At 36.6% G+C, this 26,021-nt stretch overlaps 2 protein-coding genes across 4 annotated transcripts; both read left to right on the forward strand.

The window, feature by feature from the left end:
- The first annotated feature begins 1,664 nt into the window (after positions 1–1,664).
- On the forward strand, positions 1,665–3,380 carry LOC122017491 (aspartyl protease AED3-like). The gene has a single exon (XM_042575122.1). The coding sequence runs from the start codon at positions 1,819–1,821 to the stop codon at positions 3,145–3,147; it is 1,329 nt and encodes a 442-aa protein (XP_042431056.1). The 5' UTR covers positions 1,665–1,818; the 3' UTR covers positions 3,148–3,380.
- Positions 3,381–3,671: 291 nt separating this feature from the next.
- LOC122014691 (probable plastidic glucose transporter 1) lies at positions 3,672–25,455 on the forward strand. Of its 3 annotated transcripts, XR_006120741.1 has the most exons (13): positions 3,672–3,973; positions 4,053–4,173; positions 4,656–4,856; positions 5,093–5,192; positions 7,990–8,102; positions 9,142–9,235; positions 9,310–9,466; positions 11,668–11,814; positions 11,885–11,958; positions 13,499–13,587; positions 15,064–15,178; positions 24,486–24,750; positions 25,195–25,455. XR_006120741.1 is itself a non-coding variant. In XM_042571054.1 (12 exons), exons 1-12 carry the CDS (start codon positions 3,751–3,753, stop codon positions 24,681–24,683), a joined length of 1,632 nt encoding a protein of 543 aa, XP_042426988.1. In that variant the 5' UTR covers positions 3,672–3,750; the 3' UTR covers positions 24,684–24,933. The 3 variants fall into 3 exon arrangements, 1 of the variants encoding a protein (XP_042426988.1); XR_006120742.1 differs by lacking the exon at positions 25,195–25,455 and having other exon boundaries at positions 13,499–13,598; positions 24,486–24,624; XM_042571054.1 differs by lacking the exon at positions 25,195–25,455 and having other exon boundaries at positions 24,486–24,933.
- The last annotated feature ends 566 nt before the right edge of the window (positions 25,456–26,021 follow it).

The raw sequence follows: 26,021 nt of genomic DNA on the forward strand, positions 1-26,021 counted from the left end.
GAGAGAGTAAATAAGAAAATCAAAGATAACCATCACATGAACCATAGATTCTAAATGATATGGTAAAAGGTGAAGCGCTCACCCCGTTCAACCCGCCCAGGACCAACACAGGTAGGATTGTAAACAACCCAACTCGAGCTGAACTTGGGGGTGCTCAAGTTTGTTTGATAAGGTAACTGAGCCAAATCGAGCCGAGCTTAAAATGAACCAAACTTTTGAAATGATTGTTCAAACTTGGGTTGATTTTTTTTTTTATGAGTTTGATCTTGTTTAAAGTTTGACTTGAGTTTATCAACCAAACTTTTGAAATGATTGTTCAAACTTGGGTTGATTTTTTTTTATGAGCTTGATCTTGTTTAAAGTTTGACTTGAGTTTGATTCGTTTAGATGCTATCAAGTTCTTAATTCAAGTTTGGGTCATTTAAATATTATCAAGCTCTCAATTTAAATTTGTTTAAATTTTTTTCTTATTTATTTAGCATATTGATAAGAGTTTTATTAATGAACACATTATTCAAGCTTGTTTAATTTAAGAGGCAAGTGGATGCGGGATGAGTTACACGGAGTGTAGGAATTTATGCTCTATCAACCTCGAGATTCGATCACAAGACCTTATGTAGTAGACAACCATCCACTTATCATCTTAGCTATGCCCCTTGGAGTCATAGATTCTAAACAATGCCATTAGTAATATTCATTCTTAAGAATAGTATGCTATTTTTTTTATTAAAGTTTTAAAATTAAAATTGAAATTAGACAAATTTAGAGTGTCAATTAAAATTTAAATTAATTTTAAAGAAAATAAAGAGAGGAAAATTAGGAGCATGAAAATATTAGAGATTAAATGTTAAGCAAATGAGGGAGAAAAAGTTAGTAGTCATAAGATGGATAAAATTGTAATTAAGTGTCTTTTGAAAAGAATAAAATTTGGATGTACCTTTTGATAGACAATTTGTCATTTTTTTAACATTATGGAAATAGTCTAGAAATACAGATTCTAGACAATTAGAGTAAAGTGATGATAATACTCATTTTAGGTGATTCAATATCGTTGATTTTTTGTGTGGTAAAAGACGATTCATTCGTCCCCAGTATTCCCGTTAATCTATTCTTAGACTAACATGTTGATCTCTTGACTAGATATAAGAAGTAAATTGCTAGATATATTTTATCTAAATATAACGACACTTTGTATGTGGAAGGTACACTCATAAAATATTTTATATTCGTTGAAAATTAATCTAAAAATTTATTAGAGTAATTATCTATATAAAACCAACTATGCAATTGCCAACCCTCAAAGCCATAGATTCAAAATAATTTTATAAGGGTGAGGTGAAATTAGAAAATCAGAATGAGCCATTACATTACATGACCATATATTCTAAACAATGCCGTTAGTAACAGTGGTTGCATCAACACAGGCGAGTCGGTAAGAGTTAGAGCAATGGAATATCTATTTGATATCATCTATCATACTACTTAATATCACCTATAAAAATATAATAAAATATTCATATCGTAAATAATATATCACTGTAAACTTTTCCAACGGGACCCAGTAGAATGCAGCGATCAACTCAAAAAGGCGATTCAAACAAAAGTTAAAGAGTGGCCATGAATTCTGTTAGTATAGAAAAATAGTTAAAATTGTAATTTCATCAATAAGAATCAGCCACGGTTGTTGGCATTCAAACCTCTTCACATGGTGGCATGGCATTCCAGGCTTCCAGCTACTCTACCTTTGCTATTTAACTCCCCTCCGACAGTCTCTCCCCACTCAAATCTCTCTAGCATCGGAGCTAGCAACGTGCGGCCATGGTCACCCTGCTGCTTAACCTCCTCCTCCTCGTGGCCAACGCCGCCTCCATCACGGCCGCCACTCCCTGCTCCACCCCGCCGGACGAGGGCTCCACCGTCCACATCCTCCACGCCTTCGGCCCTTGCTCCCCTCTCGGCACCGCGCCCTTCACCTCGTGGGAGGACACCATAATGGACCTCCTGTCCCGCGACGCATCCCGCCTCCCCTACCTCTCCTCCCTCGCCGCCTCCGCCGGCCGCTCCTTCGTCCCCCTCGCGTCCGGCCGCCAGCTCCTCCAGATCCCGAACTACGTCGTCCGCGCGAAGGTTGGCTCCCCGCCCCAGTCCCTCCTCGTCGCCCTCGACAACAGCAACGACGCCGCCTGGTTCCCCTGCTCCGGTTGCCTCGGCTGTCCCTCTGCCGCCGCCTCCTTCGCCGTCGCTAGCTCCACCAGCTACCGCCCTCTACCGTGCGGCTCCCTGCAGTGCGGCCAGGTCCCCAGCCCCTTCTGCCCCGCCGGCGCAGTCTCCTGCTCCTTCAACCTCACCTACGGCACCTCTTCCATCCAGGCTGGCCTCGTCCAGGACTCCCTCTCCCTCGCAGCCGACGTCGTGCCCTCTTACACCTTCGGGTGCCTGCAGAAGGTCATCGGCGGCAACTCTGTTCCGCAGCAGGGACTCCTCGGCCTCGGCCGCGGCCCGCTCTCCTTTTTGTCCCAAACCAAGAGTCTCTACGACTCCACCTTCTCCTATTGCCTTCCCAGCTTTAAGTCCCTCAACTTCACCGGAACGCTCCGGCTCGGTCCCGTCGGCCAGCCGAAGCGCATCAAGACCACACCTCTGCTCTCCAACCCTCGCCGCTCCTCGCTCTACTACGTCAACATGGTCGGCGTCCGCGTGGGGCGCAAGGTGGTCGACATTCCCCCCTCCGCGCTGGCCTTCGACCCGGTCACCGGCGCCGGCACCATCGTCGACTCCGGGACCATGTTCACGCGCTTGGTTTTGCCAGCGTACACCGCTGTGCGGGACGAGTTCCGGCGGCGGATTAAGGCAGCGGGGCCGGTGACAACGCTCGGCGGGTTCGACACGTGCTACGACGGGCCCGTGAAGGCGCCGTCCATCTCGCTGATGTTCGCAGGGATGAACGTGACGCTGCCGCCGGAGAACGTCATGATCCACAGCACGGCGGGGACGATCTCTTGCCTCGCGATGGCGGCGTCGCCGGACAACATGAACTCGATGATCAACGTGGTAGCGAACATGCAGCAGCAGAACCACAGGGTGCTCTTCGACGTGCCCAACGGCCGGATCGGCTTCGCCCGTGAGCCCTGCAGCACCGCAGTATGAGCTACGCAGCTACGGGATGCCTGTGCCATGTGTCACCATCGAAAACGCTAGATAATTGCAGTCAGTATCGTCCATTTTATTAGCTAATTACGTGGATCGTTGTCGTTCTTGATTCCTTTTTCTCTTTATCGATCTTCCAGTTTGTTGACTTGTAGCATGACCGTGCTTTGTATGATTGTGGCGACGTCCAATAATTTGTATTGTTCAATATTTATTTTTATCTTTTTCGGCCAGATGGTTGTCTTTTTGTCTGTGTCTGCTGGTGTTCATATTTCGTTAAATCAAAACTTTTTTCTAATACAACTTGTTTTTAGTTGACATAAATTTTCCACCACCGAAATCGAAAAGTTATTGTCCGGGGCTCTAATAGAACTTTTTGATCCATATTAACAATTCTAATAAATCTGTAATATTCCTTCAGGGGTTAAAAGGTAAATATTCAAAAAAATCATTTGAAAATATACGTTCGTGGTTCTTCCCAGCGAATAGTAATTTGAAGGGCTAAATTAGAATTTTCATGGTTAAACTATATCCATACGTATAGGATTTTGTGCCGTCGATTTCCGCGGCCTCCTCGCCGCAAACCAGCTGCCCCTGGCGAAAATGCAGTCGTCGGCTGTGCCATTCCCACCGCGTCCTAGAATCACCGCCACATCCCTCAAACCTAGATCCTGCCTCCTCGTCCATCCCCTCTCTCGTTCCAGTGGCAGACGCTCTCTTCTTCTCCGGCTTCGCTCCCCTCTGAAGCGTCTCCTCGTGGCTACCGCCAGCAAATCGCCGCCTCCCCCTGTATCGTCTGAATCGGATCGTCAATCGAAGCCTTCAGGTTACCTTCCTTATTGTTTCTAGGGTTTATCTTTGATCAGGATCATTTCTGAAGCTTTCGGGGGCCTACGAGTGTATAGATGCGGAGGCCAGTAGTAACTTACTCCAAGAGAACCAAGGCTCCGATCTTGGTTGGTTACCGGCTTTCCCTCACGTGCTCACGGCCTCCATGGCTAATTTCCTCTTCGGTTACCACATTGGGTAAGCTCGTGATTGCTTGCTGTTTGTACTTGTTGTGTCGCCGAAAGTAGATTTGATTCGAACGGAAACAAAAGTTTTTTTTTAATATGTAAAGAACAATTTGAATATCCATAAGATTGATTCTTTGCAGTACGCTTGATCTGGTATTGCAAGGGGACTGCGTTTTGCCAAAAATTTCATGACACCAATAAAAGGATTCCCCCATTATATATAGAATAAGGATGCAGGTATTAAAATTGTTCTCATTGTGGACAGAAACTCTAGCATAAAATGATATTTTAAAACCTTGCAATCCTCAATCGTACTTTCTTTTTATTTGCCACTTCTACGACAATTTAAGAGTTATTTCGTTGGTTTTTCTTTTCTTACAATAGCTTTGTATAACTACTGAGAGTTTTTATTGGCTGGTTCATCCTCCTTGTTAATGCATTGCAAGTCTTCTTCCTTCACTTGCCAAACTTGAAGTGTGCATATATATACAGGGTGATGAATGGACCTATTGAAGCTATAGCTCATGAGCTTGGTTTTGAAGGAAATTCTTTTCTTGAAGGACTCGTTGTTAGCATATTCATAGCTGGTGCATTTATTGGAAGCTTAGGTGTTGCTTCCCTAGTTGATAAGTTTGGTTCTCGGCGCACTTTTCAGTTTGACACAATACCACTGATTCTTGGGGCACTTTTAAGGTTCATTATATATCCCTTTTCTAGGCATCTTGGATGTCTTATTGAATGTCATACTTTTTCTGTCATTTATGCATAAATTAAAACTAGAGAATTTCATTTGTTAGTAAAGCAGTACTGTTAATAGTTTGTATTTATTTTGTTATATTGTTGGCTTACTTTTTGCATGCATATCAATTTTTCTTTCTTCATTGATCTGCTCATATGACAATTTAGCATGAGTCATGATTATTTTACAGTGCACAAGCACATACTATGAATGAGATGCTATGGGGAAGATTTCTTGTGGGCCTTGGGATTGGAGCAAATACTGTCCTTGTGCCACTTTATATATCAGAGGTATATATCTTAAAACAAATAGTTTAATAAAGATCATCTTGATAAAATTAATCATGAAGGTCTGCAAACAAGAAGAATAAAAACATTCTGGTTCCTTGAGTTGCTAAGTTTAAAAATTTTTTATGGGACCAAGTTCAAATTGTGCAAATTACAATGGATAGTAGTTTCTGTTTTTCGCTTAGGCACATGTGCGAGTTAGCTTGAACTTTGAACCACTTATTTTTATCACATCTTCTTGAACCAAATATTTTCTCTTCTTTCACATTAGAAAATAGATAAACTTTTTCAAAAGACTTTAATAACAATTCATTCCCTTGAAATTTTTACTGAATGCCAAAATTTCAAGATGAACTTCTCAATTCAAATTCTGAATGAATTTTTTAGATATTGCTCGGTTGCCATCTATAATCCTAAGCAAAATCTTGTTAGCTCTAAAAAAAATTGCCCATTTTATCATTTGACTAACTGACAAAAATCAATTCTCTTTGCAACTTCCAATTTCTTGAACTTTTCATGTGGATAATGCCATCTATGGCTTCTAGATATGTCTTCTCTTTGACAAATCTATGGAGGAAAATTCCATATTCATTTTAAAGATTATGTAGCCATAAAATAATTTTAGTGTCTAAGACCCTTTTTAATGTAGCGCTCAGAAATGTCAACGTAGTAGGCTTATTGATTGAAGCATTAGAGCACCTACATCAGTTTTCCTATTACTATATCTAACATTTAGGATAAATAACTCACTTTATTAAATTTAGACAATCACTTTTACACATTACATCAACTACCTTAAAATTTCTATGATCTTCAATTTTTTATTATTTTCTTCTCTTTCTTTTATTTTTTTATTATTATATTTATGGAATAAGTGGAAGGAGAGAGATTGAAAAGAATGAGTGGAAGGAGAGCGATTGAAAAGAAGTAGTATTTTACTTTTAGAGTAGAGATTTTATTTTCTAAATTTAGAGAATCATTATTCATCAAATCTAAATTTAAGAAATAGGTAGGGTAGCTGATGCAAAGATTTTTTAGCTATCCTATCTAAAATTTAGGGTAAAATCTTTGGATAGGGTACCTGATGTGGTTGCGAGGTCAGTTTCATGCTATTAAGTACAATGGATTAGATCTTCCTAAGAACAAGTGTTGAATATTATGCCCAGTTAAACCAACAGTTACTAAAGACTTAGGTGGCGTTTGGTTTAGAAGTTTGGGAATGAGGGAATGGATTCATTCCCAAACCTTGTGTTTGGTTGATGGGAATGGAATCAAGATTTTGGAATGAAACCCAAAAATTTGGGTATGGATGAAACCCACCCCTCTCTTGGGTTTTGATGGAATGGGAATAAGAATTTAGTTTTGGACGAAAATACCCTTAGTATATTTGTTCAATTTTTCTTTCATTTCACTCTCTCTACTTATTCTCTCTCATCATACTTTCTCTCTCCTCATTCTATCATCACATTTTCTCTCTCAACATACTTTCTCTCTCCTTATTCTCTCTCATCACACATTCTCTACCATTTTCTCTCTGTATTCTCTCTCATCACACACGCTCTCTCTCATGATCTTCTCTCTCTTCATTCTCTCTTCATTTTTTTGTCATACTTTCTCTCTCATCATACTTTCTCTCTCCTCAATATCTCTTACCATACTCTTTCTCCATTTTTTATCTCATCACACTTTCTCTCTCTTCATTCTCTTCCATCATACTCTCTCTCCTCATTCTCTCTCATCACACATTCTCTACCATTTTCTCTCTGTATTCTTTCTCATCACACACTCTCATTCTCTCCTATTTTTTCATCATACTTTCTCTCTTATCATATTTACCCTCTCATCATATTTTCTCTCTCTTCAATCTCTCTTATCATACCCTCTCTCCATATTTTCTCTCATCACAATTTCTCTCTCTTCATTCTCTTCCATCACACTCTCTCTCCTCATTTTCTCTCATCACACTTTCCCTCTCTTCATTTTTTCTCATCACACTTTCTCTCTCATCACATTTTCTTATCATACTTTCTTTCCTCAATCTCTCATTTTCTCTCATCACATTTCTCTCTCTTCATTTTTTGCCATCACTTTTTCTCTCTCAACACACTTTCTTTCTCATCATACTTTTTCTCTTCTCAATCTCTCCTATCACGCTCTCTCTCCTCATTTTCTCTCATGACACTTTCTCTCTCTTTATTTTTTTCCATCACACTTTCTCTCTCATCATATGTTTCTCTCACATTCAACCTTATCTTCCATTAAATGTTTTCTCTTATTTTCCTTTAAGGGTAAAAAAGGAAATTTAAGTTCATTCCGATTGAAAATATTCAACTAACCAAACATTATTTTTAGGAATGATACCCAAGCTCATACCCATTCCCATTCCACAATACTATGATATCCATTCCGATTCCGATTCCTAGGAGAGAACCAAACGCCACCTTAGTTCTATAAAGCTTGTTTAGACCTCCCTCCCTTATGTGTCCTCAAGAACTCTTATCAAAAATGACTCATCTCTTGTATTATTCAGTCTCTGTCTGGTATGGATACTTGTGTAAGATCAGACTGATATATCATTATGCTGAACTATGTCACCCATTACAAACAACTACAAGAGATATCACACTGAAAAACCAGGAATGTGCAAGCTGTTCAATAGATATGAATTCTTCTAAAGTTCCGTAGATTATCAAACTATATGTTTCTGGTAAAATTTCTGTACTTCCTCATACAATTTGATATTTTCTCTCTTAAAATTATTTATTGTCTCAAAGCAGTTCCTCAATGCTATGTTTTTCAGGTTTCTCCAACAAAATATAGGGGGTCACTAGGAAGTCTTTGTCAAATTGGAACTTGTCTTGGAATAATTGCATCACTTGCATTAGGGATTCCTTCTGAAAGTGATTCACATTGGTGAGGCATTTTGTTTGGTTTGTATTAGTTTTTCTTCTCATTTTTTGTAGTCATTGGTTAGCATTCCATAGTTTTGTGGTTAGATTTTTACTATTTTATGCCAAATTTGTCATTTCTTAATCTTATACTTTTCTATTTCCTGGACTTAATTCTTGTATCTCCTGATCTGTGCTAAAATGAGTAGATATTAGTTTTCGAGCAATGATATGCACAAGGAAAAAAGTCATGGCCCACCATTTCACTTTTTGTGGGCCCCATCATTTTATGTGTCTATCCTTGAGGTTTTCATTGAGTTTTTTTCCTTGTGCATATCATTTTTCTTAGTTTTCTTAGCTTCCTGATGGTCATAGATGTTAATAATATACTAAGAACTACAAATTCATTTCAGATAGCAAATATTGTTAGTCTCTTTTTAAGATCCAAATGAATGATACTTCTGGCAAGATCCTTAACTCAATCTGAGTCTGCAAATCACTCGAGATGTCAACCTACACTCTCAGAATAGCATTAAGAATCCCCTGTTCAGATTTTGTTTGAATAAATATGAGATTGTTAGTATTCATAACTCATAAAGTAGGAACACCACATACACATTTTGGTGCTAGGCATGTGGGACCATGCCAAGCCAGGCAAAGCTGGACTCTGGGTGGTGTAATCCAGTTCACCTCTACATGGGATAAATCTTTATAATACGCACTTTCCTACCATCTCTATCTTCTTGCTGTACACTTTTGTTTAACATAACATAAAAATCCTCAACAACTATGTTGTTCAAAACTGGGTTAAATTCTTTTCAAAGTTCAGCAATGTCCATGTTGTGTGCTCCTTTTGCTCCTCCCTGAAGAGCCTAGGTTTCATGGATTAGAGTTGAGAAAATGGACTCTATTTGTGAAAAATGTATCCATTAATAAATGTGCTTCTTTTTTTCTCTTTTACTCGTGTGAGTGAAATTATCTAGCTTGCCCATTCATCTCCACTTGTGAACTCAAATACGATAACACATGCTTCAATACTGTTGCTTTTGAACTCTTATATATAGGTGGCGAGTATTATTTTATATAGCCTGTACCCCTGGTTTAATTCTCATTTTAGGCATGCAATTTGCTGTTGAGAGTCCCCGCTGGCTCTACAAGGTAATAGTGATTTTGTCAAATAATTCCTCCAGTATACTCTCTTAAGTTTCTACTGTAGATTTAAGTTTGTTTAGGTTGGAAGAGTAGATGAGGCTAAGCAAGTTATTGGAACAGTTTGGGGAGAATCAGAAGTTGAAAAGTCTATAGAGGAGATTCGGAATGTGATTATAGATGATACCAACATTCATAAGACTAGCTGGTTGGAGCTTTTTATGGAACCCCACAATAAAGGTGGATTAAACATTTAAGTTCAAGTATTTGCTGAATTCTGTTATTTTATTTTCCTTTTTATGCATCAATACTGATGGACCAACTTATGTTTTTATTTGTTTCTTTTGGTCCACAATGAAGCAAATGGATACATGTTTCTATTTTCTACCCAATTCATACCACCACCTGATTTTAGTAATGTAAATTTATTGAGCTTATCACTATTTAATTGTATTGGATAATTTACTTATGCTTGGTTTACTCTATGGACCATGTTTCAATTGTGTCTTTAACACCACTACAACAATTGGAATTCCATAGTAAATTGAGGATAATGTTGGATTTCCATCAGACTAACCAAAGTTTCACATTATTCTATTCCTAATATTTGATAGATTTACTTTATATTATTCAATTCCTAATATTTAACTCCGCCCATGACGAACCAGTCATGGCCGGTCCTAAACCTTGATAAAAGAGGAGGGTTGCGTTAGGTTGTCGGCAAGCGTTAAAACTATGACAAATGTTCAATGAATGAATCCATTAAATTATTTTGCTAATGCTAGGTTGTTCCCCGTAGCCGATCCCACCTAGTGGGATAAAGTTTGGTTGTTGTATTCAATTCCTAATATTTGATAGGCTTACTTTGTATATTCCATGAAGTTTCTGCAATTGGCATCGGGCTTCTATTCTTTATCCATGTTTTTATTGTCTGTGTTCTATACCTGTGTTGATACATCAGTCAGAAAATAGAGAGACATCGGATGATGGCACAGGTGATTTTACATTGGGGTATGTGGGGAATGTATCCTATTGTGAATCCTAGAAAAATATGTTTTTTTTTTAAGAAAACAGTGATGCCCTCCCATAAATTCAGGAAAGGTTTGTTTATAGATAACCAAAAAATATTAGGTATTCCTCTCTTGCGTTAGTGTTCCCTACCCTTCCTCACATCTTAGTAGTGGCAGAGTTAGATTTTCTCTCTCAGTTTGGGCACTAAAAAAAATCACAGAACTTTTCAAGACAATTGAAAAATGTGGAACCGCCACATCAGCGGCCTCCCTAGAGCCGGTCCCACGGATATGGAGGGAGGTAAATGCAGGTACACAGGTGGAAAGTGCATGGCGGAAACGTTAACCCCAGGCAGTGACACCCCGGGGATCGACCCCTGGACCTTTCAGCCACAGAACCATGCACTCCCCATCTGTGCTACGTCCTGGGGACTTTTCAAGACAATTGAAAGCTAACACAACATATAGTTATAGAATCAAGTTACAAGTCAAAATAAAAAAGGTAATTTAAAATTATCAAAATAAAATATTACAATAATCCTCTACGAGTGCTTTTATCTTGAAAATGTGTTATAATTGTTTATTATTAATGACGTTCGATGATTTCTTATACAATATAATTGACCAAACAACCTCTCACCCATTCATCTCTCGTTCTATTGCACAAATGACTTTTTCTTGTCTTCATTGCCGAGGAACTCTCCACGTTTTTAGTTGCAGTTTGCTAATTTTAAATGCAAATAGACCAAAGGATACCAATCAAGTGTGTTCAACTGCATTATTTTTAAATGATACATTGTGGGTAATTAAATGGTTGTCAAAGTCTTTATTTTGTTTTCTAGATCTCTTTAAAAGGCTAAACAGGTGCGAGTTTAAATAAATGAAGGTAGCTAAGATATGAATAGCATTTACAATAGCCATTCTGCTGGTCAAAACTTTTTGTGTTTGTAGATTGTTTCTCTTTGTTGATATCAATTTTGTTGAGCAGTAAGACCCTTTATGAGACAGAATGCCATGTCTAGTGTATCAAACTACCTCAGATCTCAATCTTGAATGGCATCCTCAAATCAGTTTGTAACTTTAAGTTTTGAGTAGTGAATTAAATTGATATCTGGTTTTAAGTGTATTGCACTAGTTCAACTAAATTAACAATCCCACTATCATGTGATGGCACTCTGAATCTCAAAATTGTAAGGTCATTGTTTTTAGTTCCATTCTTTTTAAATTTTCACAATTAGAGAGGATCTTGTGTGAATTTAAATTATCTGATAAAGAGACAATTGTAAATATAAATCTTCCGCTACAGGAACTCTCAAGCATTGGTCTCAGGGTTAAATAGCTGGGTAACTGATTTTTCTATTTATATTGTTTTCATTCATCCCTCAATACTTGTAATGGAATTGAATTGGAAGTGGTTGGCATGTGATCCAGTTGCTTTTATTGGAGGATCTCTTTTCATACTTCAACAATTTGCTGGAATAAATGGAGTGCTTTACTTCTCATCCTTGACCTTCCGAGATGTGGGCATTACTAGCAGTGCATTGGCTAGCTTATTTGTGGGACTCACCAACTTTGCAGGTTCTTTAGGCTCTTTCAAAATTGTACATGATTCTTTTATGAAAAATCTAACTGTTAAATATACTTTTAGGGGCATTATTTGCTTTGACCCTTATGGATAAGCAAGGGAGGAGGAGGCTTCTAATAGGAAGCTACCTGGGGATGGTGCGAATCTTTCTTATATATTTGGAAAAGGAGATCATTTGGAAATAATTAATCCTATTGGCTATCTAGTAGAATTTATTCTATTTCAATATTTTCTACAGCAATTTCGGTTCCTAACCTGGTAATTGGGAGAGATCTAGAGTCATCAATTTGCACTTACATGGATTATATTATTCTTTCATTTTTCTACTCATGTTAGCATTTATTTTCAAAAGAAGATATATCAAAGAAGGTAAAGAGGAAGAGATGAGAAGGGAAACTCCACCTCTTATTTCAAATTGCTAAAGAGTTTCAGTCAATGTGCTTAAATTTGAAAACCAAGAGGACTTTTACTTAATTTGTATGATGTTTCGAGTTGGATTGGGTTACTGCTTGAGAAGGAGACCTGTCAAAAGAAGTGAAGAAGATATGAGAGATCGAAACCTTAGATGCTTACTCTCACATTGTTAAGTGATGCTTATTAAGCATCCTCAACAAGAAGAGATCCTCCACTTATCTACTTTGACATCTTAAGATTGGATTGAGCTTCTTCTTAGGCTTTAACACTAACTATATATGTTATGAGTATCAAGGATACAGTATAGTATAATAACTTAATGTTTTGATACAAATTGTATAGATCATTTTTTAGGATAGTGCGATAATAGGGAAGAAAAATTACACTGATTATTTTAAGTCAATTACTTCAATGTAACTCGAGTATTGTCTTAATTTGACTTGTAGACCCATCTTCTTTTGTATACTTTCGGCAAAATCCGGTCAAGCTGTTCTCATTGTTTAGTTTATGATGAAAGAAAATCTTTACAGTTCATACCAACCAAAGTATGTCTAATCTAATTTGTTGAGAGTGATTTTAGTAACCACGAGTGGGTTTGGGAACTGAGAACCACTCGAAAGGTTGAAGTCCAGGGAACTTTTTGGGGGTTCCTTCTCTTTATGAGAATGCCATGTAAGTTTTTTGCCAGGCTTGACTATGTAACTGACAATAATGAAGATAAAGAAGAGAAATATCTCTTCCATCCATGAGTTTCATCTAGGTAAAGGAGTTTATCTAACATGTGAAAGGTAGGCCTCTGATTGTTGTGTGTTACTGACCTCAACAATTGACCGCCTTTCCTCATTCCTTCTGGAACTGAGAGAGGCTGCAATTGTTCTAACAATTATTGGTTAGGTTGCTTGAATTTGACCTCCAGCAAGGTTTCATCTTTAGGGCTACAACTAATAATCTGAGGAACATTATGATGTGATATGAGTATGTATCAGCATTACACAGAATTTCATGGAACATTTCTTTTTCATCCTAACTTGAATTGTGCTTCATTTCTAGTATTCTAGAGTGGTTGCTTCTTATACAACAAATCAGAGGATAAAATGACTACTTGATTGATCATGAGTTTAAAAAGGTTATCTTTTCCCTTTCATTATTACGTACAAATACAATATTATACTCACTGATTTCACAATGTTCATTGGTTCTAAGCATGCTTTTTCGAAGTATATATAATTCATGTACTTCAATGTGTACCCTTCATATATGCAGGCACTTTCAATGTTTCTCATTGTTTATGCCATTAATGATCCATTGGATGAAGGATCCAATCACATACTCTCAATTCTTGGCACGTTGATGTATGTGCTTGGTCTGTTCTATATGTTTCATATCTATCTATCTAACGTTATTATAGTAGTGCAACATTTCTGATAACTCATGCCAACATTCTTTGTAATGCAATGATATTGCAGCGAATACATGATTTAGTAGTTTTGAAATAACAAAAATTTGTCTTTATTTGTCACTTTTTTTTTCCTTCTTGAAGAGAAGACAAACTAGTCAACTGAGTTGATATCTATATTGTCTGTCATTCGTAGCTTTTTTTCGTCCAGCCTTATGGATTTGGACATGATATCTTGAGGTCCTTATCTCAATTTGATCCTGTACACATTTTACTCCTGATGTCATTGCTAGGAAGTGCAACAATTATTGTTCCTTTATCACATTCACCATGCCCTAAGGCCCACTTGGGTTATCTTGGTCTAAATAGGAGTGGGTAGGGGGAGAGAAATGGGATGGTTCACAAAATTACACATGAATCTTGTATCAATCATTTTTTCTTTTTTGCTTTACTTCTCTCTTCTCCCTACTAATTTTCCATTCTAAGTAAACCAAGCCTAAGAATTGAAGGGTCAACCCCTTCGAGAAATATGCATTTTTCTGCAGACATTTATATGGACGTTTACAAAGTGACATAAACTTCTTTATGCCACATGTAGAATTTATGTTTATCTTTTAGTTAGCATATGAGCACTATGACATTGATTGAACTTATCAGCTCTAGCTAGGTTATTGTTGTCCATTCATCTTAACCATCCTATTATTTTCCCCTTAGTTTTGCTAAAAGTCTTATTTGAAATTCTGAAGTAGGTTTAATTATGCATGAATAGCAGTATGCAATACTTATTGGCAATAGCTTCAGAGACTGTAAGCTCCAATCAGGATGTTGCTTCAGACTCGGGCTTGTAAATAATGGCCAGGATATCTGACCATTATTAACATTTTTTTATTAATTATGGTCTTGGCAACATTCCCAACTAGGAAAACAACTTAAAAAAAGGAGGAATAGAGTGACAAGCTGCCATTTGACTGTGTGACCATTCTCTGCACTCAGCATATTTAAGTCCAGAATCCTTTTTTAGTCTGCTATGCCTTTTTTATGTTCCTTAGATTATACTTGATTTGCATGTAATTAGAATATTTCAAGTTGATGAAATTGCCACAAAATTTTTATTGCATAACATGGCAGATACTTCTCTACATTTTCCTGGTAAATTTTGTATTGATTTTTGAGATATATATAGCTTTTCTTGATTGAATTTAAATTTCATGGTATGCTTAAAGAAATATCTATAGGTGTTGAAGATAGATTTATCAATGTCTATATATAATTCATAGAATACGTATTCATTTTTTCATAAAACATGTCCCAGATATAAATGATAGAGGAGGATCACTTTTTCTATTTTGATTGAGGATCTAAAGATGATTAATAAAAATGTACTAGCTTGTCTCTTTCAATTTTGGAGTAATATTTTCTTGCTGGTATGAAGGTACATGTTCACATTTGCTCTAGGAGCTGGGCCAGTTACTGGTATAATTATTCCAGAGCTTAGTTCTGCACAAACACGTTCAAAAGTAATGGGCTTTAGCTTCTCAGTACACTGGGTATGTTTTAACCGCATTTATTATTATTATTTTGTCTTCACTATGGAGGAAACATTTGGTGCATCATATATGATACCTGTGGCCACAGTTTTTTTAAAAATTTATTTAATGCATCATATGGGTTTAGGGCCTGGCTGCTTTAATACCGAGATAAAAGGCATGAAAAAAAAAAATTTAAGGTTTATGACTTAGCCTCTGACTTATTTAGAGGAGAGTCAACAGCAATCCTTGCATTTTAGGATAAACACAAGGCAAGACTGACTAGCATTTGAATGTTCTGTCTCAAAAGGAAAAGAGGAATACCATCACTATATGGCAATCTTATTTAAAATTAATTTGGATAAAAGTTCATTGAGAACACAGACTGCACACTGTTCTAAGTCACGATACAATGGTAAATTGCAATGGTTAGTTTGCATCACCAGGGTGTGGCATGAACCTGCAAGACCTTGGTTAAATATCACAATAATTAGTTAGTTGTGTAGGACGTTGCATCAGTTGCAACGTTAGGAAGATGAAGGGGTGCCTATTCACCTTCATCTTCCTCCAATGAATGCCATCAAAGCATTGGTTTGTAACCGATGCTTGCTTCCTATTTATAATGGTGTCCAAGAGCAATCGGCAAGGGTAAGGGCGACGGTGATCAGTGCGACGGTGAGCAAAAGAGAACGTCCTGTGGTCGGGATTTGGTTCGTGAAGAATCTGAGGTTCCAATCGGTGATCTTCTCGGCGACAGCAGCAGCGTCTTCGCCGGCAGCTTCTTCGATTTCTTCTCGGGAGATCACTGTGAGTTTACAATTTTATTTCCTGTTTATTTCATGCATATAATAAGCAAGAATGGTATCAGAGCGATGCCTAATGTATGAAACTTGTCTCTTCATCGGAAAAATTTCTGTACTGCCGTCGCTAGGCAAGATCGCAATTGGGTCGCGATTTAATACCGTTGTCGAGCCCTTAGAGGTTGCTGGTTATCGGCTTCTGTGGCCGGAGAGTGCCGACGACCACGTCGAGAGGCTGACAATTGACAATCACGGCAACCGCGTTCATCGTGACAGAAGAAGAGAGTGTCGCGGTCGCAACAGAGAAGAGAAGCAGTTTAATCGATTAAACTAATCGATTAAAACAACTCTTAATCGATTCAAAGTCTATGTAATCGATTAAATTGACGAAGCACAGTAAATTTGTGTAGTCGATTGGTGTAATTGATTCAAGCATTGTAATCTATGAAATAAGTTTTTTAATCAATCTTAGTAATCGATTAAAAGAGGATGAACAATATTTGTTACCGTTCATCCGTTTTGTTGAGAAAAACTTTGATTTTATTAAATAAAAAAATAATTGAAATCTTAATCGATTAAAACAATCGATTAAAACCTAGTGGATATTTATTATGCTCATCATGCGTGAATCGATTGCATCACTATTTAATCAATTGAAATTGATTAATTGAAAATTGAACTATATCAACTTGATCTAATCAAACACAGATCTGGTTTAAATCATTGGTTGATTTAACCAGACTAGTTTGATTCAATAATACCTAAATCGGGTTCAAATCATTCGTTGGTTTAACCAAATCAGTTTATTATTGAATTAATTAAAAGTGTTTTTGATTACATAAGTTGGATTGATCAAATATGACCAGATTAGTTCTGTAGTGTCAGATTTGATAAAAAAGATTAGATTTGTTCTAATGGGTCAGACTTAATCCAATAAATATTGGTTTGATCAAATGGACCTGAGTTTGTTCAATAAGTCCGAGATTGACTTAAATGGGTCGGTACAAACATAGATAAAACACCCCTTTTCAATTAGACTAGTTTTGACTGGAAAATGGACCGAACATAAGAGCTGGTCAAAAGATCCAATGTGTTAGTCACATAAGACTCCTCAAATAAAGAAAATTTATTTTTCTTATTTGCTTATGGATTTTGTATATATTTGTTCTATATGTGGGAATTGAATATGACCGATTTTGTTACTGGTTTATCGGTTTTGTACCGACATCATTTTTTTTCAATTCCAGATACCACGAACAATATACACGATGACTGGTCGCTATGAACGACAGCATGAGCTTTGGGAGGAGATCAAGAAGCTGGAATATGACCCGGATCACGGAGTCGGTTGACTTATTGATTGGCTCGATTGATTGTTCTGGAGACTCGAGCGAGAAGGATATCCAGTCCAGGACAAGGAAAGATGATGGGCTCTGGTGTATTCACTGTTAGAACATCTTAGGCAGATAACATTCCAACTATGGGATGATTCTGAAGGGTACATCTCATATTCAGAGATGTGCTGACAGTTACTTCAATTGGAATGGGGTACTGAAGAATCTGAAGAGGATCTAAGTCCCGTAGAATCTGAGGACGATCCGGAAATGGACCTCGAAGAATTTGATGAGGATTCAGAAATGGATCCTGAAGATTTTGAGGAGAATCCAAGTCCCGCAGAATCTGAGGATGATCCGGAAATGGACCTCAAAGAATTTGATGAGGATCTAGAAATGGATCCTGAAGATTTTGAGGAGGATCCAGAGATGGATCCTAAGGAGGATCTAGAGATGGATCTCGAAGAATCAGAGGAGGATCCTGAAGAGTGGGTAGAAGATCCAGAAATGGATCTGATGGATACATCTGAGGTTGATCCACCCATTATTGAGTCCGGGATGAACGGGATATAAATGCCCACTGCACTAACATTTATCCTAGTGGGAGTTGTGTTAGCTTATCTATATTACTAGTGTTCTGTTTACTGTCGTTATGTACGAACAGTATTAATCTATTTAATTTTTGAGTCATTTAATAATTTTTGTCGTTATGTACGAACAGAGTTATGTTATGAAAACAGTTATGTTATGTGTTAACTAATTTGCGCATGATTAGTTCATGTGAATATGATTAGTTTATATATCCATACGATTAGTTCATATAAAAAATGATTAGTTCATATATTCATATGATTAGTTTATATAAAAAATGATTAGTTCATTTAATGGGATGTGTGTAATATAATTGATCAATGTTGATTAGATTGGAATATACAAATGATGAGTGGAAATATAGTTATCACTTGATTTTGTAAACCAATTCTAATTTACAGTGAGTCAATAATTAATTGCATGCATATGAATTACACTGAAATAATAAATAATGCGTTTATTTATTATAGATTATGGTAACTAAAAACATCCTAGCTGAACTGAATAAGGGAGAGAAATTATATGGGGATAACTGTAAAATCTGGCACCTCAAGATACAATACATTCTTGAGGAACAAGAAGTTCTAGAGGTTGTAAATCAATTCATGGACGAACCAGCTGATGGTTCTATAGCACATCACAGATGCGACATTGATGCCTATAAGGCTTGGAAAAGGAAGAACTCCATTGCTAAGGGAATATTGATTAGTTCAATGGTTGATGACATGATATTTGAGTACAAGTCATTACCATCGGCTCATGCTGTCTGGGCAGCCCTTAGAGAGAAGTATAATGGAGTAAGTTTGAGTAAGCTCCGTCAACTAACAATCAAGTTTGATAGCGGTAAAAGACACTCGAATGTTACCATGGCCCAACATCTCAAGGAGATGGGTAACATGGATTGAGAGCTTAAGACTGTTGGTCATGTGTTGACTGATGAACAACAGGTTCAGGCAGTTATCCGTTCCCTTCCTGATTCTTGAGGAACGATGAAACAGAATCTGACCCACAGTGAGAGTATCAAGACTTTCACTGATGTCTCATGCCATGTAGAACTTGAGGCGGAGAGGATTGAATCCGCAAGGATTTCTGGTCAAGCTTTTGTAGTTGAAGGTTTTAGTTCCAAGAATAAGAAAAGATGGTTTAAGAAAGGAAAGAGAAAAGGAAAGGAGGCTAGTGCTATTGCTGTTAAAAACCAAATCAAGAAGAAAGGAAAGAAATATAGACAAAAACCTAGAAGCAAGTTGACTTGCTTCAACTGTGGCAAGAAGGGTCATTTAGCTCGGGATTGTACTGAGCCAAAAAAGATTTAGGAGCAACGAACTATGTAGCTCGTGATCGAGCTACATATGTGGAGTACCGTCGAATACCAACGGACAACAAATGGATATATGTAGGAAACAATGCAAGAATTAAAGTAAAAGGAATTGACACTTGCAAGCTCAACTTACGTGGTGGACACATTTTGTTTCTACATAATGTCCTGTATACTCCTAATATTTGACAGAATCTGGTTTCAGTTATTTGTGTTCTTGATTTAGTTTATTGTGTAAATTTTTATAGCCGTTGTGTGGGATTTCGAATTAACTCTGTATTAATTGGGCATGATTATGTAACAAATGATTTTTTGGTTCTTGATGTAGAATCAAATAATAATGATAATTATTTTTCAAATATTGCTCTTCCTAGTAATGCTGATGTTAGTGATGAAATTTGGCATGCTAGACTAGGGCATATAGGACAAGAACGAATGAATAGATTAGCTAAGGAGGGCCTTTTAGACACTCATGCTAAGATTAACTTGTTTATATATGAGTATTGTCTTGCTGGAAAGACGACTAGGAAATCATTTGGTAAGACTATTAGAGCTAAATCATCATTGCAATTAATTCATTCAGATAGTTGTGGTCTAATAAATTTGAAGGCTAAAAATGAGAGTTCTTATTTCATTACATATATTGATGACTTCACATGTTTTGGTCATGTGTATTTGATTTCTCACAAATCTGAAGCATTAGATTGCTTTATTCGTTATTTGAACGAAGTTGAGAATCAATTGGAACGTAAGGTTAAAACCTTGCGCACTGATCGTGGAGGTGAATATTTGTCTGATCAATTCAAGATAATGTGTAATGAGAAAGAGATTATTAGACAACTAACTATCCCTGGAACTCCACAGCAAAATGGGGTTGTTGAAAGAAGAAATATGACTCTTCTTGAAATGGTTAGATCTATGATGGCGCATGCTAATTTGCCAATCTCCTATTGGGGTGATGCATTATTAGTTGCGACCTATATACTTAACAAAGTGCTTTCAAAGTCAGTTCCATCTACCTCACATGAATGTTGGACAGGCAGAAAGCCGGATTTGAATAATCTGAGACCTTAGGGGCCAACTGCCTACGTTTATGATAAGACTCACGAACATGGAAAATTAGGACCCAGAGATAAGAAGTGTATCTTTATAAGGTATTCTGAGATTTCTAAGGGATATATTTTTATTGGTGAGCGACAAGATGAAACCATCTCTGAAATATAGTCAAGAGATGCTACTTTTCTTAAAATTGAGTTCCTAACACGAGGTGAAATTGATAAGACAATTCCTTTATATGAGATAGAGGAGGAGGATTATGTTCTTTTATCAACAAATCAAGAGAAGCCTGAATCTAGTCAACCTAATGGGAGTAATTTGCCACTGAATGAGTCAGTTGCTCAACAGTTTAACGTACGAAGAAGTAGTCGTCAGATTATTACTCGCAGAAGGTTTGATATTAAGAATGAGGCATTGATGATTCTCCCAGTTAACGATGAGGAACCTCGAACAGTTGAGGAAGCTTTGAGATGCTCAGTTAGAAAAGAATGAAAAATTGCAATGGATGAAGAAATGGAGTCAATGAGAAAGAATCAAGTTTGGGAATTAGTTGATCTTCTTCCGGGCCGAAGGGCTATTGGGAATAAGTGGATTCTCAAAATAAAGAGGAAAACAGATGGATCGATTAATCGATACAAGGCTCGATTAGTTACAAAAGGATATACCCAAATGGAGGGTATTGATTTTGAAGAGACATTCTCCCCAGTTGTAAAGTTTGTGTCAATACGTGTCATCGTAGCTATAGTAGCACAATTTGACATGGAATTACATCAGACGGATGGAAAAACTGCTTTCCTTAATGGTAATTTTGACAAAGAAATCTATATGGTACAACCAGAAGGTTATGTTGCTGAAGGCCAAGAGAATAGAGTATGTAGACTTAGGAAGTCTATATATATGGGCTAAAGCAAGCGTCAAGACAATGAAACATAAGATTTAATGAGGTCATTTTATCTAATGGTTTCGAAATGATCAATGAAGATCATTGTGTTTATCTAAGAAAAGAAAAAGAAAAGTTTGTCATTTTATCATTATATGTTGATGATATGTTAATAGCTGGAAGTGACATAAAGTGTGTGATAGAAGTCAAATCTTGACTTTCATCACAATTTGACATAATAGATATGGGAGAAGTAGAGTACATCTTAGGAGTAAAGATCATTAGAGATCGATCAAAAAGACTTTTGGATTTGTCTCAAGAAGCTTATATCACTAAAATGCTACAACATTTCAATATGTCAGATTGAACAGACACCTATAGCGAGAGGTACTATTTGAGCAAAAGTATGTATCCCAAGACTCCTGAGGAAATAGCCGAAATGAAGAAAAAATCATATGCTAGTGCTATTGGTAGTTTAATGTACACTATGTTGTGTACTCATCCTGATATAAGTTATAGTGTTGGCGTAGTTAGTCGTTTCCAGTCAAACCCAGGATCGAGACACTGGAAAGCGGTGAAGAGGATATTCAGATATCTCAAAGGAACAACAGATTATTGTCTCTGTTTCCAAGGATTAGATATTAGCCTAAGTGGCTGCACAGATGCAGATTGGGCAGGGGACCTTGATAACAGAAAATCCATATCTGGCTATATCTTCTTACTGAATGGTGGCACCATCTCATGGAACAGCAAGAAGCAGGCTTGTGTAGCCTTGTCGATAGTGGAGGCTGAGTATGTGACTTGTGCAGCTTCTGTGCAAGAGGTTGTCTGGCTAAGAAGGTTCCTGAAGCATCTGAAGATTGCTGAGGATAATGGAAGTCCTATTACAGTGTATTGTGACAGTCAAGCTGCAATAACTTTTTCTAAATATCCCAAATATCATAGCAAAGGCAAGCATATAGAAATTAAGTATAATTTTGAAAGATTGCTGAGGATAGTGGGAGTCCTGTTACAATGTACTGTGACAGTCAAGCTGCAATAATTTTTCTAAAGATCCCAAATATCACAGTAAAGGCAAGCATATAGAAATTAAGCATAGTTTTGTAAGGAATATTGTTGACAAGAAAAAGATAATTCTTGAGTACATCCCTACAAGAAATATGCTTGTTGATCCTTTTACTAAACCATTGACTAAAGAGTCATTTCATGGACATGTGAAGCCTTTAGGACTTCGAAGAATGTAACTTATTGTAAAGACATTTTGATAAATGAAAAGTGCCATGATCTATTCAGTGTATATGTCTTTGTTACATTCGAATAAAAGTCTAGATAAGCATGTTGGCAGATTTAGATTGGTCCATTCACATGGATAATCATCTCTATTTGTTAAGTACAAATAGAGGTAAGATCGTTGTTTATGGGACAACTTATGTAGCTGTGAATAGAGACATACTCGTAAGTTAAGGCCACCTTGATAATTGTGTCAAGATGAGATCATTTATGTAATGATCAGAGTAAATGCACCCACCATTTACTAAATCTGCTTAAGGTCAGATTGGAATTCATATGTTGAATTCAAGATTAGACATTAAGTATATCTAGATCGAAATCTATATGATGTTAAATTTTGAAAAAAACATGCACTCTTTTTAGTAAAGAGAATAACATCGTGCATGTAATTCATACCACATATGCTATGGCGACAAGAAGGGTAGTAGGAGAATGTATCCCTACTTCTCTACTATGTGAGACCTTTGAGATTATAAATTAATCTCATTCTTATCTTAAGTGACTATTTAGCTATCTACTTGAAGTTTTGATCAATGTCTGCTACTTTAACATGTTTCCTATTAGTTATGGATGATTCGGTCTATGGAGCATAATTAGGAAAGCGACTGATTAGAATGAATAGATTCTAGCTAAAAAGGAAGATTAAGATTAATTTACATCCGTGACATTTATCCACTGGTACCAGTTACATTTTTAGTTCAGTAAATAAAATGTAATTATGAATAATATGTTTGATTGAAGATGCTGAACATGCTCTTGACATAATAGTCAATATGAGGGATTAGAGATGTTCATATTGATGTAAATAATTTAATCTAGGGTAAAGGCAAATTTTGATGTCTCTGATTCGTTTAGTGGAGCAGCTAAATAAGGTGTGACAATTTTCTTAGCAATTGAATACTCAGTGTGCTTGCTGTCACACGAACCATTTTCCTTAATGTATGGAATGGATGTTCTTATATGGTCTTTGTGACTAGTTAATTTATGCTTTGATCTTTGCGACTTGATCATCATAAAGTCTTTGTGACTTATTTGGTCTGTGTGACTAATTAATTTTGCTCTGGTCTTCGTGATTTGATCGTCAAATAGTCTATATGACTTAATCGGTCTTTGTGAACAATTAATGTTTGGCTTTGGCATTGTGACATGATTATCTTGTAGTCTGTGACTGTCATGGTCTATATGACCAGATAATCTTTTTGAATTGACTTAGACGAGTGGGAGATGTAGGACGTTGTATCAGTTGCAACGTTAGGAAGATGAAGGGGTGCCCATTCACCTTCATCTTCCTTCAATGAATGCTATCAAAGCATCGATTTATATTCGATGTTTGCTTCCTATTTATAATGGTGTCCAAGAGCAATCGACAAGGGTAAGGGCGACGATGATAAGTGGGATAGTAAGCAAAAGAGAAACGTCCTGTGGTCGGGATTTGGTTCGTGAAGAATTCGAGGAGGTTCCAATCGGTGATCTTCTTGACGACAACAGCAGCGCCTTCATCGATAATTTTTTTGATTTCTTTTCGGGAGATCATTGTGAGTGCTTATAATTTTATTTTCTGTTTATTTCATGCATATAATATTAATAGGCAACAAGTTGGACGTCAATCATTAGTAAAAAATGCCAACATTTTGTTCATGGTGCAGCTTATGGATATGCATGTTTGAAATCCATGTTTATATGACTAGTCTATAATATTTAACAATATCGAGCACCTCGTACGCAACCATTATAATCAGGGCGGGCCCTGAAGGAGGGTGATATTGGGCGATGACCCTAGGTCTATAATTTGAGAGGGTCTATTTTTTTTTTTTTTAATATTATGTATTATAGATATGAAATTGGGGTCTTGAATAGTTGGATCCAAATTCATATTTTAGAATTTTTTGATATTATCTTTTACTTTTATTTTTTTAAACATGTAATTAGGACCTTGAGTAATTGGGGTTTAAATTTATTTTCAATTTTTTTTTACACCCCGGACCTCCTCTATATAAGGACCGAAGCTGATTGTAACTTATTTTTTTGGAATCTTGTTTGTCAACGTTCGCATGTTTTTCAGGTTTGCAACTTCTTAGTGGGGTTATATTTCTTGGAACTCGTCGACAAGTTCGGTGTGGGGCCTGTCTATGGAGCTTTTGGCGCGGTTTCCTTGATTTCGGCAATATTTGCAGCCTATTTCATAGTTGAAACAAAAGGACGCTCCCTGGAGGAAATAGAAATGTCAATGAATGCTAGATTACCAGCTAAAGATAAATGATCGAATCTAGTTTCGCTTATCCACTGAGCCAGCACGAGGAGTATCTGAATCCAAAACTGACAGCATTGTACGTATCGAATTTACTCCTGCCGACATTGTACAATAAATATTAGATGTAATTCTTGCTAGATTCTCAATTTTAGTCAATTGATTCAATTCAATAATTCTTGTTTTTTGTTCAAATTGTTATGCATTAAAATCATGTGAATTGGCATAGCTTGCAAATTTAAATGGCATGGCTTACACATAATTAGACTTCTGTACTGTGTTCATTTGACACGACACCTAAACAAGCTGATCTGGCCACCATATCAGATCTGAGCATGATCTACTAACACCACTACTACCCTAGACACGAAAAGATCATTAGTGGCCGCAGGGCTGGGCTGAATGGTTATTAAAGGGTAAAATTATTAAATCAAATAAGGCTCCATTTCGGATGAAATCGTGAGAAATACTTTTTAATGTGATGATTTACTCAATTTTTTAATTTACCTCTTTATAAATATAGGTTGGATTCATCGCGTGCGGTGTTTCGGATCCACGCATGATTTTTTGACTGGCCCCTGCATTTTGCAAGTTGCAATCTCTCCAATTGGATCTCGTGATGCTAATAACGACTGTAAGTGAAACCATGACTTTATTATTTGGTAGATAAATAATAAAAAAAATGTGGCATGTCGAAGATAAAGGTGGAATAACATGTTGCCCTCACATGGAACCCACGCATTATTTGGCTATGGTGATTGGTGACCATCGCGTCATTTCCCCACCACAGCCACTCACTTATTTAACATCAATTATATACATTTTTTTTAGCTTCAGATAACCATGTCACCTATAAAACATCATTCTATTCTATGATACTTTACCTTTAGACTATAATAATTGATAAAACAATTATCTTAATAATTTTTAATTATTTTAATTGAATTATCTTAAAATCCTAATTCATTCAATTCAATTTGGCCTTGAATTCTAATTTTAAATTAGTTAAATAAATCGATTCCAAAAGCATTACCAATAATTAAGTGCCCCGGCTAGTGTAGTAAAAGTATACCAAGTTATTATTTAGATATTCATTGTTCAATTTTCACATAGTATTTATAGAGATTTTTTCACTAATTATGGTGCTCAACCATTAGATGCTGACCTTCTAAATTATCTGATAGGGACAATTTTTTTTTAAAAAAATTATCTTAATAGTCAGAGAAATTTAAGTTTTTTTCATTAAATATGATGCTCAATTATTAGATATTGACCTTATTTGCTGTAAATGTTTTTCAATTTATCTTAATAGTCGGAGGATTATTTTTTTAATTGAGCCGGTTGCTCGGA

The sequence above is a fragment of the Zingiber officinale genome, chromosome 8B (genome assembly GCF_018446385.1).
Source record: "Zingiber officinale cultivar Zhangliang chromosome 8B, Zo_v1.1, whole genome shotgun sequence".
Classification (NCBI taxonomy): Eukaryota; Viridiplantae; Streptophyta; class Magnoliopsida; order Zingiberales; family Zingiberaceae; genus Zingiber; species Zingiber officinale.